Below are 13,153 nucleotides of genomic sequence, written 5' to 3' on the forward strand. Positions count from 1 at the left end.
ATATATAATATTTATTTATATATATACATATATATATATTGTGTATATTTATAATGTATATATATATTTATATGTAATTTAATTTAACTTTGGTTTCACCTTTCCCCCCTCCTCCGTGGCTCCTCATTGCCCTGCCGTTAGAGTTGGAGGGTCAGACGGTGGAGGAGCTGAAGCAGCAGAAGGGCTTCGTCCGGGAGCAGAGGAAGCAGTACAAGGAGATGAAGGAGCTGGTCCGGAAGCACCACCGCAAGACCGGCGAGCAGATCAAGGAGCACACGGCCCGCGTGTCCGAGCTGCAGGGCCAGCACCAGCGGCGGCGCTCTGCCATGCAGAAGAGCCACAAACGAGACGGTAAGAAAAGGTAGGTAGCCCTCCTCTTCTTCTTCTCCTCCACCTCCTCCTCAAACATGTCCTGCTGTCAGTTGAGCTCTTCGCCGCTGGATTTCCCATCTGCAAAGAAAATGCACCCCCCCCCCCCGAAAAAAAACACATCGACACAACTCAAAGTCAAATTTAGACGCTATATTTCCAGCACAATTGCATTTAGCAATACACATTTAAACTACATGATGAACGAGAAGAGAAGGTTTTTCATGAGCCTTTACGACAATAAGAGAGACATTGTAACTGTAGCTGACAGTATATATATACATATATATATATATATGTATATATATACACAAATATATACACACAAATATATATACGTGTATATATATATATAATGGTGAAATATATTCTAATATATATAATATATATATTATATATTCTAATATATATATATATATAATATATATACATACATATTCTAATATATATATATATATATAATGGTGAAATATATTCTAATATATATAATATATATATATATACTCTAATATATATATAAAATATATATACATTCATATTCTAACATATATATATATACAAATATATATATACATGTGTATGTATATATATATATATATATATACAGTATATAATGGTGAAATATATATATTATATACTGTATTCTAATATATATATATACATACATATTCTAATATATATATATACAAATATATATATATATACGTGTGTATGTATATATATATACAGTATATAATGGTGAAATATATAATAATTTATATTATGTATATATATTATATACTGTATTCTAATATATATATATATATATATATATACAGTATATAATGGTGAAATATATTATAATATATATTATATATATATATATATTATATATTGTATTCTATTATATATATATATATATATATATATATATATATATATATATATATAATGGTGAAATACATGTCCTTCCCCTCCTTTCCTCCTTCATTCCTTTCTTTCTCCATCTACAGAAACACACAACACATCCTTCCCTTTTGAATACAACCCCAAACCCAGCAGGGAAGGCTGAGCTGTGTGTAGAATGAGAAAGACCCGGTAGGGGACTCGTTCAGGACCCTCAGGACTCCATCACACACTGAAGAATCAGTCCTCACAGCCGAGATTACCGTCCCCTCAGAGGGCCACTGCATAACACAGTTAGCACATGTCAACCACGTGACTTCAAGGTAACAGATAAGTGCTGTGTGTGTGTGTGTGTGTGTGTGTGTGTGTGTGTGTGTGTGTGTGTGTGTGTGTGTGTGTGTGTGTCTCCAGTCGGTCCGAGCACTCCCTGTCGACCCTGGACCAGGAGCTGTGTGACCTGGATCAGGAGTACGGCCAGAGGCTGGCGGAGCTGAAGGAGCAGCAGCAGCAGCAGCTGCTCACACTTCGCCAGGAACAGTACTACAGCGAGAAGTACCAGAAACGGGAACACATCAAGCAGGTGCTCACACACACACGCACACACACACACACACACACTCATTTCCTTATATGCCCTTTTCCAGAGTTTATAACACCAGTTATTTTATTTATTTTTTGTCTTATTTTTTGTCTTTGGAATACAATACATTTTAAATTTTCGGACTTTCAAAATAAAATGCTCTGGATTTAATTGAAACGTTAAAGTCGCTAATCAAGTTGTAAACAATCCTCTGCAGCCACCACTGGGAACTTAATTCTAACAAATAATAAGATATAATATTAATGCAGCCTGGTCTGTATGCAGAAAAATAATTAGTTGGCAAAAGCTTTTAAATGTTGATTTAACACTCACTGACACACATGCAGGAGTTTGACTGGATGAGAAGTGCTGACGGTCCTCAGGCTCACAGACTAATGACTAACACACACACACACACACACACACACACACACACCTTTAGCCATCATGCTGCTGCCTGTGCACATGTTCTGTTGGATGTGTGGAAAGATGATTGTGTTCTGCTCCGGTACACCGGCCCAGTGAGCACAGCTCAGGTGTTCTAACGGTTCATTCAAGCAAAAGACAACAAGATTGTTTTTTTGTTTTCCCGATCTGAAAGTTGTTTTTTTGTTGCACTTAATTTAAAACTTTAAAACATTTTTATCATTTATCTCGGACCCACTGAGACCCCGCCCGTATTGTTGCACTCTGACTTAAAATCTTGTGATAAACCACAGACGTGCTCATTATTTTCTAGAAAATAAGTGGTTCTGCATGAAAAGAAAAGCATAAAGAACGACTACCTGTCTAAAGAAAACTAAGATTAACTAGTTATTTGTGTCAAATTAAGATTATCTCTCTCTCTCTCTGTCTCTCTCTCTCTCTCTCTCTAGCTGGTGGAGAAGCTGACCGCCATAGCGGAGGAGTGTCAGAGTGCTCAGCTTAAAAAGATCCGAGACATCTGTGAGAAGTAAGACTGCGTTCAGCGTGTTCACGCCAACGCAAACATTTCCTCTCCCACGTTTTCCATCCCCCTCTCCGTCTCTCTCTCTTCCTCTCTCTCTCCGTCCGCAGAGAAAAGAAGGACCTCAAGAAGAAAATGGACAAGAAAAGGCAAGAGAAGATCAACGAAGCCAAGTCCAAAGACAAGAATGTGACGGAGGAGTGAGTATCTGAATAACACCAACAGTCGTTTGAAGGGTGTTATATGTGTAACGGCCACCAGGTGGCACTAAACACTGAGGATTTATCTGATGGTGAACACTCTGCCCCTCAGAGAGAAGTTGGAGATCAACAGATCGTTTGTCAACGAGGTGGTGCAGTACATCAAACGGGTAAGAGAGGATGCCATAGGGTGCCATTTAATATGCTGGTAATATAATAATTAAAACGTGCATTTTCACGATGTGTGTGTGTGTGTGTGTGTGTGTGTGTGTGTGTGTGTGTAGTTGGAAGACGCTCAGAGTAAAAGACATGAGAGACTACTGGAGAAGCACACGGACATCCGCCAGCAGATCTTGGACGAAAGGCCGAAGGTGAGACATTTATTTAAAAATATATATATTTAAAAAAGTGAAATAACTCTTTGTTTGTGATGTGTTTGTTGATACTGTACACTCTTGGTATTTTTTTCCTTTATTTCCATGGCTTTGAATCCTTGCATGTGTGAAAGGATAAAAACATTTATAATAATAATAATTTCCCCAGTATTAAAGGGCTGCATCAACTAAATTAAGAATTCCTATATATTATTTATATCGACGATGGAAGAAACCAGAGAAGTACGTTTATTGTTTATTGTCACATAAATTGAAATACATTTTTTTAACGTATATGTAATGTCATGTTTCTTTTTTTATCCGAAAGCAAATCTCCCAAAAACCTTCACAGCATTATTCTCTCTTGGGATAGGACGGGGTTATAAAACTTGAGCTTCTGGTTAACAGCTGCTTTTGATCTGATTTTGAGTTTCATTTCTCCCCTCGAAAGTTATCTGCCGATTATTTAACAACGAGCTCTTTTGTCCACAAGCCGGGCCGACGGGGAGGAATTCATGTGTGAAGGAGTTGCCCTTTCACTGGTGCGGTTACAAATGGCGCATTAAAACAATTACAAGAACTTAAATATGGTTAAGAACTTTATTTGGTCCGCTGGTGCAGATTAACTTATATATCTTGGGACAGTATTGTGCTAGAACAACAGACAGCGTGGATTTTTCACAAGAAACATTACAATTTGACTAAATTGTCCTTGAAACCCCAAATGATATCTTCAACTGAACACGCTCTATGGATTTACACCACTAGGGGGCGACCTGGTCCAGGTTTAGTGACACGTGTCTCTGGCTCTTGTGTGCAAAATGGCAAGATGACCTCTAAAATAGCACCAAAAAAAAAAAGTTGCTGATAATAGAATATATATGTTTAAATGCCAATACCTGCTGTACTGTATGTGGATGCAGAAACAGTACACGTGAAAGGGATGTTTTGCTCGTATATTAATGAAAGCTGGTTAATTGCCATGCGGCTGCATCATTCCTTGGCTGTACCCTGACATCACCATCATGCTGGGAGTTTGAGCACGACTGCTTTTCCCTTTTTATGAGTTGCGCAACGTTGTCATTCGTTGCGACCGTCGTTGTAGGACGACCGTGCAGCCGAGGAGCACGGCAAGACCATCGCTGCACCCCGGTATTAATATAGCATCATTGATATGCGCGTTTTTACACACACGGGGGGACGCCGACTGGCAAACAAACGAGCGCCTCGCATCTCTGTGACGGCTGAGACTCGACGAGTATCCACAGAATGCTGTATGAACCTTTGCAAATATGTTATGTTTCTTTTTTTCTTTTTTTTTATTTCACTGCGAGAACGACCAAAAAAAAAACAACTAAAAACACAGTGTGGCTGTGAATGTGGGCGTCATGTGCACAGCTTGGCAGCGTCACAATATAACAGGGACGGCAGATTGGCCTGTGAATAGTGAGATCACACCCCAGTCGGAGTGCTCGTATGTGATCCCGCGGGGGGGCGGGGGGGGGGGGGGGTACGTGTCCTTGAGGAAGAACCTAGATAGAGGGAAAGAACATCACCATCTTTGGGTTACCAATAAGGTATATCAAATAAATCATAAACGTCTCAGGCGCTGGTCGTCACACAGCGTTGCACCAAGCATCTCTGGGATCTCTCATCAGATATTTGTAATGCGAAACCATTAAAACTAATTATGGACATGCAGTTTGTCATGATGATGGCGCTGATGTAATCTCATGTAGTGCTAGTACAACCCCCCCCCTAAACACAAAGACAGTCCTCTTCCGCAGCACTAACCTCACCAGTGTAATCAACGTTACCTCTGGTGGGATCCCCTTGTTATGTTTCCTTCTGTTGACAAATGGAGAGACACGACGGCGCACATTAAACCATAAATTTGTTCTTTCTTTCTTTCCCTTTTTTGGAGACGGCGACCATAAAGCCGCTCGGTCTCGAAGCTCCTCGCTCCATCTAAAATCTGCACCGGCGTCGCAATGATTTTTAAAAAAAAAGTGAGATGAGCCGTGTGAAAGATCATCATCGTCGTCGTCGTCGTCGTCGGGGGTCTAATCAGCGTGGATTTTTATATATTTTTTTAACCTCGGACAAGAGACTCCGCTGTCATGTGTTTTGCCGATGTCATTTCCCACCAAATTGTAACCGATTGTTATCCATCACTCGGCCGTTGTCGCAATCGCTTCTCTAAATTGACATCCGGACATTGGCAAACTGAATTCTCCCCCCCCCCCCCCCCCCCCCCCCCCCCCCCCTCCCCGAGGGAAAAAGGCTATTACCTAGCAATCATCCGTCGCTGCACAATTTCTCCTCGTGCAAAGACGCTCATTTATATGCAAAATATGCAACAGGTGTCAGAGAAGCTATATCGGAGGGTTGTGTCTGTTTCACGCGATAACAACCAACTTGTGTGGGGCTTTCTGCTTCAGGGGGTTCGGAAAGTGGCGTCGTATGGGATTCCTTTTTATCCAGAGTCGGAGAAGCAGACAGATGTACCGGCGATGTACTTCTATGGACTGGGGGGAAGCCGCAAAAGACTTAAAGAAAGGCCCAATTATTCAAAAGGATCGGCTTTTGAATAAAACCTTTTTTTTTTCCGAACTGAAGCCGTCATCGCTGCTCTCTGCAAAGCCACCAGACTCCTTTGACTTAACCCGTGGAGATGTTTTTTCCTTTGTGTTTTTTAAAGTGTCAGATTCACCAAATATCGCAAAAAAAAACAACAAAAAAAACAATCAAGGCAACTTTTTGTGTTCTAATTACTGTTTTTGCCAAAGCCGTCTGCCGGCTCTGCAGAACAGCCTGGATAGCGGCGTTCAGGTTCCCCATCGGAAAGGGCAACGAAAACCAGTGGAATATTCTAAATATAGCGTCAACTTTTTTCTTATAGGTGTCTACAATACGTCTCTGTAACCTTTTGTCAGGTAACCTTCCCAGAATGCCCTTTTTAAAAAAGGCACCTGAAAGAGACATGGGCTAACGAATTGACCGGAACAAAATTGACCTCGAAATATCCATTCACTCGCCAACACAATGCGTATCTAACTGTAGCGGCTATCAACGCTGTAAAGCCCGTCAATATCATAACCAATATCATTCGGTCGTCGATACAATATGACCGTCCGCCACGCGTCCCGGCCGGGTCGGTCGATACGGCGTTGGAAAGTCGGCTAACGGGATGCTCGGCTACGAGCTCTGAGCTTCACTCACACGTCGGTTACGTGAGCTCAGTTTTCCAGCTCCGCCTGCTAGCGTTTGGAAATGTCCTTGAGCGCAACGCTGAACTCCAACACTGCTCCCACCGAGCGGGGGCATTGGCCTCGCATGGCGGCTCCGATACCATCTGTGTGTGTGTGTGTGTGTGTGTGTGTGTGTGTGTGTGTGATGAATATGAACCCTTGTGAAGCACTTGGCTCGCGTAGCTGAAGCTCTTTGTCAATGGAGGCCATTCAGCGCGGTTGAAACTCCTCAAAAATGACATGCGAGGCAAAAGGGGGCTGTTGAACCCAGCTCTTTTATTAGTCATTTGCTACATCGGATGAATGCAAACAACAACAACGACGACAGAGGCGTAAACATAGAACGCATTATGGGCTGAAAAACAGGATGTGGAGCGCCCCCGACGGGGGGGCTAAAGGATGAGGGGACACATAACCAGGGCTATTATATAAAAACTTTTATTGTTGTGTATTCCGTTACGTTTGGTGTGTGCGTCGGTCTTCGTGGATCAGAGAGACGGAGGATACGACGTACTTTATCTCTCTCACAGTTCTGACCCAGTTTCTCCATTGGGCTCGGAGCAGCCGCTAATGGGCAGCTATAACTATCCCTGGTGGAGACCCCGAGAGCCGAGCAGCCTGCTACAGCGCTAGTTGTGTGTGTGTGTGTGTGTGTGTGTGTGTGTGTGTGTGTGCATGTGTTGCACCAGATAAAAAAAACTAGCTCAGGCTTTTTATTTGTACTATTAAGAAGTCCGAGCTTGTGACGGTGTTGAGGATCGCACCCTGAATGTGAATTAGAAGGTAGAGATGGAAAAAGACGTGGAGAGGTTCGTCGTCACTGCCAGCGTGAGTGCTGAGGTGTCACCGTCGCGCTAACGATCCAATCAGAGCGCCCGCCGGGACACCGATGCTCTTCCTTCCGACGCTGAGGTGCCAAAAAAGACCTGCAGTTCCTCAAACGGCCACTTGAGGCAGGCTTCAAACACGAGCCAATCTCCATGAAGCTTTATCTTAAAATGCTCAATTTTACAGCAAAAAATAAACATGGCTTAGGTTTTGGTGTCTAAAGCTAATATTCCCAAGAACTGGATGGTGAGTTGTTATAAAACTCTCCTGCTGAAAATGATATAGAGGCTTAAAGTTATGCGTGGCCACATTTAGTGACAGGTGGGTGACGTCTCAGGTGTCCTCTGCTGAGTCACCTCTTTGCCCGTTTTTATAGTCTGACTATGTCGTCCACTTTGAGCTTTACAACGGCTCTACGGACACCCACGGGTGACCTCACCACCCATATGTAATACAGTCTATGGTTGCGACCCTCATCGAGACCCTATATCTCATCTTTTCTTCTTCTCCTGTTCACGTTTCCATATGTCTACACCTATTGGAGAAGACAAGTCATTGAGATCATTTACTCAGCTGGGTTGAAATAAGGGCTTCTTGGAAACCTTCGCTTAACATCATTACATTCATTACGTTAAATTGGACGTTTTCAGGATCCCACGTTCTTTAAACCAAAAAAAGGGCCGATAAGACAGACGTCTAGGACTCCGTCTCAGCCTCCAGACCAAAGGCTCACCAGGCCGGAGTGTAACTGTACCAGTCATCCCCTCGCGCACACACCAATTTTGGCTGTGAAAGACAATATGAAATAGTGATACGGCCATATGTTTCACAGCAGTGTGTGTGTGTGTGTGTGTGTGTGTGTGTGTGTGTGTGCTTGTGCGTGTGTGTGTGGGGCGTAATTGCTCGTTATTGCGTTTGAGACTTTCTGATTCTTTCTTACTTTGATCAAAAGGAGAACCAAAAATCCGATAGTGTCTCCCCACTGTGCGAGCCTTGAACCGACACAGACACACACACACACACACACACACACACACACACACACACACAGGCTCATTTGTTCGACAAGCAGGAGTCCTGTGCAGTCGTCATGGAAACTCGGGTCCCCCACCGGTCCCCCCCGCTCATACCCTCCTCCATCCTCCATGACTCTCTGCAATCTGTTAATTTGGAAGTGAGTGCTCGTGACGCAATCCTAATGACGGTTACTGGAAGAAAAGCAGCAGGGAGGGGAGGGAGGGATGAAGAGAGGGCGAGCAAACAGGTCGGTGGAGACACCCTGTGTCTCTCTCTCTCTCTCCCTCTGTCTCTCTCTATGTCTCACCCTCTCACTGGGTGGTGTATAGGGGTGGCCACTATGTTCCCTCATCACAGACTTTGATCTGCATCATCTCTGCCTGCCGGGGTTCGCATCAATAATGCACTTGTGCACACACACACACACACTCACACACACACACTCACACACACACACACACACACACACACGATACCCACCGGGAACACGGCGTACAAACCAGAGGTAGTGAAGTAAAAATCCATTGAGTGCGTGTGAGTGCGCGTACATGTTGCACGCTCGGTTGCGCTCCTGTTCACAATGTGCTAGCTGTTTCAGATCGGTGTTCATTACGTGTTGCCCACACGTGCTAACGAAGCTCTCCGTCTGAAGAACGTTCCCCACTGAACTCCTGCTGCAAGCGGTCCTCTCTCCAGGATTGGAGTTGAGGTTGTATCAACTCCAATCCTATCAGGTTGGATCTGCAGCATATGCATGAGCCTTTTATGAGATTTGAGCCTTTTAGGGAGAAGAAGAGCGCTGCAGATGGAAGCGCTGCAGTGCAGCGTGGTAGCTGCTGCATGTCGGGCTGCTGTGAGTTGGACTGTGTCGCAAAGTTTGTTGGTGGCATTCAAGCAAAGTCAACTTGCATTTTATCACATTTTAAAAGTATTACTGTATTATTATTTTTGCGAGACAGTTGAAGGATATGTTCAGACAGTCTACTCGTCTTTCAAACACATCTTTTGATTTTGTGCCACCAAATTTAGTTAAAAGAGGAAGAAGTTAGCTGGACTGTTTTACAGCAGTACTATTACAGGAAATAAAAAGTTCAATCTTTGATTTTAAACAGCTAAATATGATTTGTATGAAAAGGGTTCTGGTTCGGGTACAGCCCTAGAACCGGCTAGATAACATAGTGGAGCATTTAGCAGCAAAAGGCCAGATGTGGATAGTAGACCGATAGATCAAATAAAAAGACAAAAGAGCGACGCTAGTCTCCCGTACAACGGAGGGTCAGAGTGCCAATATGTCGAGATATTGTTGTCATGGAAACACTTTAAAATGTTTTTAGAATGTTTGGTGTTTTTAGAATGTTCAATGTTTTTAGAAAGTTCAATGTTTTTAGAATGTTTGGTGTTTTTAGAATGTTTGGTGTTTTTAGAAAGTTCAATGTTTTTAGAATGTTTGGTGTTTTTAGAATGTTCAATGTTTTTAGAAAGTTCAATGTTTTTAGAATGTTTGGTGTTTTTAGAATGTTCAATGTTTTTAGAAAGTTCAATGTTTTTAGAAAGTTCAATGTTTTTAGAATGTTTGGTGTTTTTAGAAAGTTCAATGTTTTTAGAATGTTTGGTGTTTTTAGAATGTTCTGTGTTTTTAGAATGTTCTGTGTTTTTAGAAAGTTCAATGTTTTTAGAATGTGTTAAGGTTTGTCTCTGACCCCAAGCGCACGACAACAGCAAGGTTTAGTTCTAGCCAAACACACGGCGTAGTTTATTGAGCACAACAAGTCACTTAGAAAAGAAACACAAAAAACTCAAAGTGTCCCCTTAGTCCACGGGTGATCGAACATCAAACCCCAAAAAATCCAAGAAAATACTCCACACAAAAAGTCAGCAAAGACACGAGGGAAAGTTCAGTGACGACACAAGGAGGAAAGTCCACGGACATCATGGCACGAACTCGCAACGTCAACACAGACAGTCCTGATCTTTATCCCCCCGAATACAACGAGCTGACGAGCTGCAGCCGTGGGACGAGCTGAGTGGCTTCAGGTGTGAGTTGGAGCGCTCCTGGCTTGTCCCCGCCTCCAAGCCCGTAGCTCCCTGGCAGCGCGCTCTGAGGTACCGGGTGTCACTGTGTGAACGGGCTGAGGAGGGAGTCCGGCTGGCTGAGTCCTGACAGAATGTTTGGTGTTTTTAGAATATTTGGTGTTTTTAGAATGTTCTGTGTTTTTAGAATGTTCGGTGTTTTTAGAATATTCTTTGTTTTTGGAATGTTCGGTGTTTTTAGAATGTTCTGTGTTTTTAGAATGTTCGGTGTTTTTGGAATGTTCGGTGTTTTTAGAATGTTCTGTGTTTTTAGAATGTTCGGTGTTTTTAGAATATTCTGTGTTTTTGGAATGTTCGGTGTTTTTAGAATGTTGTTTACAGCTTTCTTCCGCTGCCTCAAAATGGCCCCCCAAAAAAAGAAATGAATGAAATATATTTATATTTTAAACTACCAATCCCTCTTATTTGTCCACAGTAATTATATTTTAATTCACAACGACATACAAATGCATCCTGTAGCATCTTTTAGTTGGTATCCAGACAAACGTCTCAAGACACCTCCAGAGCACATTTCATAGCCAGCCTTTTCGAACAGATCCTTCTAGGGGAACACAAATTCCTGAAACTTAAGAGAGGAATCTAAGAAAAGAAAAAAAACGAGTCAGGAAAGGGCTCTGAGACACACACACACACACACACACACAGAGAGAGAGTAATAGTTGATGGGGTTGTAGCTACTCCTGCCTCTCTCTCTTTTATTACCTGTGCCGCTCGTCCTCTTGCATCGGGCTGCCGCAGTTCATTTTCATAGTTACGACCAACACAGTGGAACGAATGTAAATTAAGTGGCGTTTCCTTTCCTTGCAGCTCTCTCTCACTCTTTCTCACACACACTCAGAGACATCTTGCATGCGCAGCACGGCGAAGCTCCTTTTTCCCTCAGAAAGCCCGTGGTGCTGACAGGGTGGTGACCCCCCGTCTCATCTCTCAGACACGGGTTCTTGGTTTTTAGTCTAATTGGGCCTTGTTTGGATACGCGGTACATCTCAAGGTCAGCGGCGGGATTAGGGAGCGGCAGCTGCACGAGAAGCATGCATACAAAAGGCAGAAGAGACCCTCCTCGTTGCGACTGCACGTCGAGACAGGGTTAACACCGAGAGGGCCGTGCGGTGCGTCGGCCGAGTTAAGGGCTTTTTCTTTCTTCTTTTTTGCGGCGCTGCAGCAGCCGTTATGTCACGACTCAGAGCAAAGAATTAATTTGGCTCTTCGGAGGCCCTCTCCGCTTCCCTTGATAGCTTCTCAAAACGAGGACAGCTGGTGAAGAAGGTCACGGAATGCTGTATTTTAAGAAAGGCAGAAATGTGTGTGCGCGTGTGTGTGTGTGTGTGCGTGTGCGTGTGTGTTTGTTTGTTGACAGATGACAGGTCTTCAGAGATGAAGGACATATTTAAAAAGCTGGCTGCATAAACAGAAACTGGACCACACACACACACGTATATTCTGCATGCATGCAACACACACACAGTGACAAACACACGCTGAATAAAACAGTACATGCATTTCAAGCTTTCAGTTTCAAACTATTATTTTAAAGCGGCTGGTTTTAAAGCGTCACGGTTTACCTTATTACAGTTCACAACGTCGACGCTTTTCATATCCCCAAATCTGAATGGACTTTCCAGTACTCCAATCTCCTCGCTGCTAATATGGAGTTGGAGATCATAAAGTCATAAATTAGGGGGAAGTCCTCTCTGTTCTCTAATCCCTCGCTCTCCAATTCCTTGAGACGTTTTATTTGTGCTATGCCTCGAGCCGTCTGTCCCCTCGGTGAGAGCAAAGCAGCCGAGTCACTCACAGAAGACCGGCGGCGTTCGCCTCGGAGCTGTCGATTGCGAGGACACACACACACACACACACACACACACACACATGCCCACGTCTTTTTTTGCTGAGATCTGCCTCGTGCCCCTAAGACCCATCTGACCCCCCTCCACCTCCACCTCTCGCTCCCACCTCCTTCACATGTGCCAGGGTGTCGTCGGATGGGAGAAAGATGACAGCTTTAATCAGAGGGTGTTTGTGCCTCAGCAGGCCGGGTCGAGGCAAGCTCCACGTGTGTGCACACACACACACACACACACACACACACATGCACACGCAGACTGTCCCACCCCTAAGTAGGTCATGCGCACTGCAGAGCTGGGAGAGAGCTGTGGCGCATCTTAAGCCATCTGGTTGTGATGTGCTGGATGTCCGCTCTGTGAGACCCACGGAGAGAGAGAGCGAGAGGGACGGAGTGAGAGAAAGAAAGAAAGAAAGAGAGAGAGAAAGAAAGACATGTTCCAGGGAAGGTGACCTTAAGATGCTGTGCTTGGTGGGGGCTCTTTATCAGCGCTCCTTCACAGACAGTATAGTGTTATCTGGCCGTCTGCACATCCACTCAGAGTGTGGCCTCATCCCTCCACAACGCACACACTCTTCATTTCAGAGACTACGGTCACGGGTTAATGCTGAGACTTTAGCTCAGAGACCAGAAAGAGTGCTGTGTTCAGGTGACAAAACGGAAGAAGGAGCCCCCGTGGCTTTCTGTGGAGTTATCTGCGTTTGTGTTGGAGTTAGATATGCATTGTACGAGGTGAGAATGCTAAAAATAGATAACTTCTTAAGTTAAG

The 13,153-nt window shown here is 43.7% G+C and overlaps 1 protein-coding gene across 1 annotated transcript in view; it reads left to right on the forward strand.

The window, feature by feature from the left end:
- LOC117727721 (1-phosphatidylinositol 4,5-bisphosphate phosphodiesterase beta-1-like) overlaps positions 1-13,153 on the forward strand; it is a 38,717-nt gene that overhangs the window by 22,913 nt on the left and 2,651 nt on the right. The window contains exons 19-24 of the mRNA XM_034528149.1: positions 142-361; positions 1,666-1,834; positions 2,710-2,786; positions 2,891-2,980; positions 3,093-3,150; positions 3,265-3,351. Coding sequence (XP_034384040.1) covers positions 142-361; positions 1,666-1,834; positions 2,710-2,786; positions 2,891-2,980; positions 3,093-3,150; positions 3,265-3,351 — 701 coding nt within the window. The remainder of the gene's footprint in view (positions 1-141; positions 362-1,665; positions 1,835-2,709; positions 2,787-2,890; positions 2,981-3,092; positions 3,151-3,264; positions 3,352-13,153) is intronic.

This window comes from Cyclopterus lumpus, chromosome 24 (genome assembly GCF_009769545.1).
Source record: "Cyclopterus lumpus isolate fCycLum1 chromosome 24, fCycLum1.pri, whole genome shotgun sequence".
Lineage (NCBI taxonomy): Eukaryota > Metazoa > Chordata > Actinopteri > Perciformes > Cyclopteridae > Cyclopterus > Cyclopterus lumpus.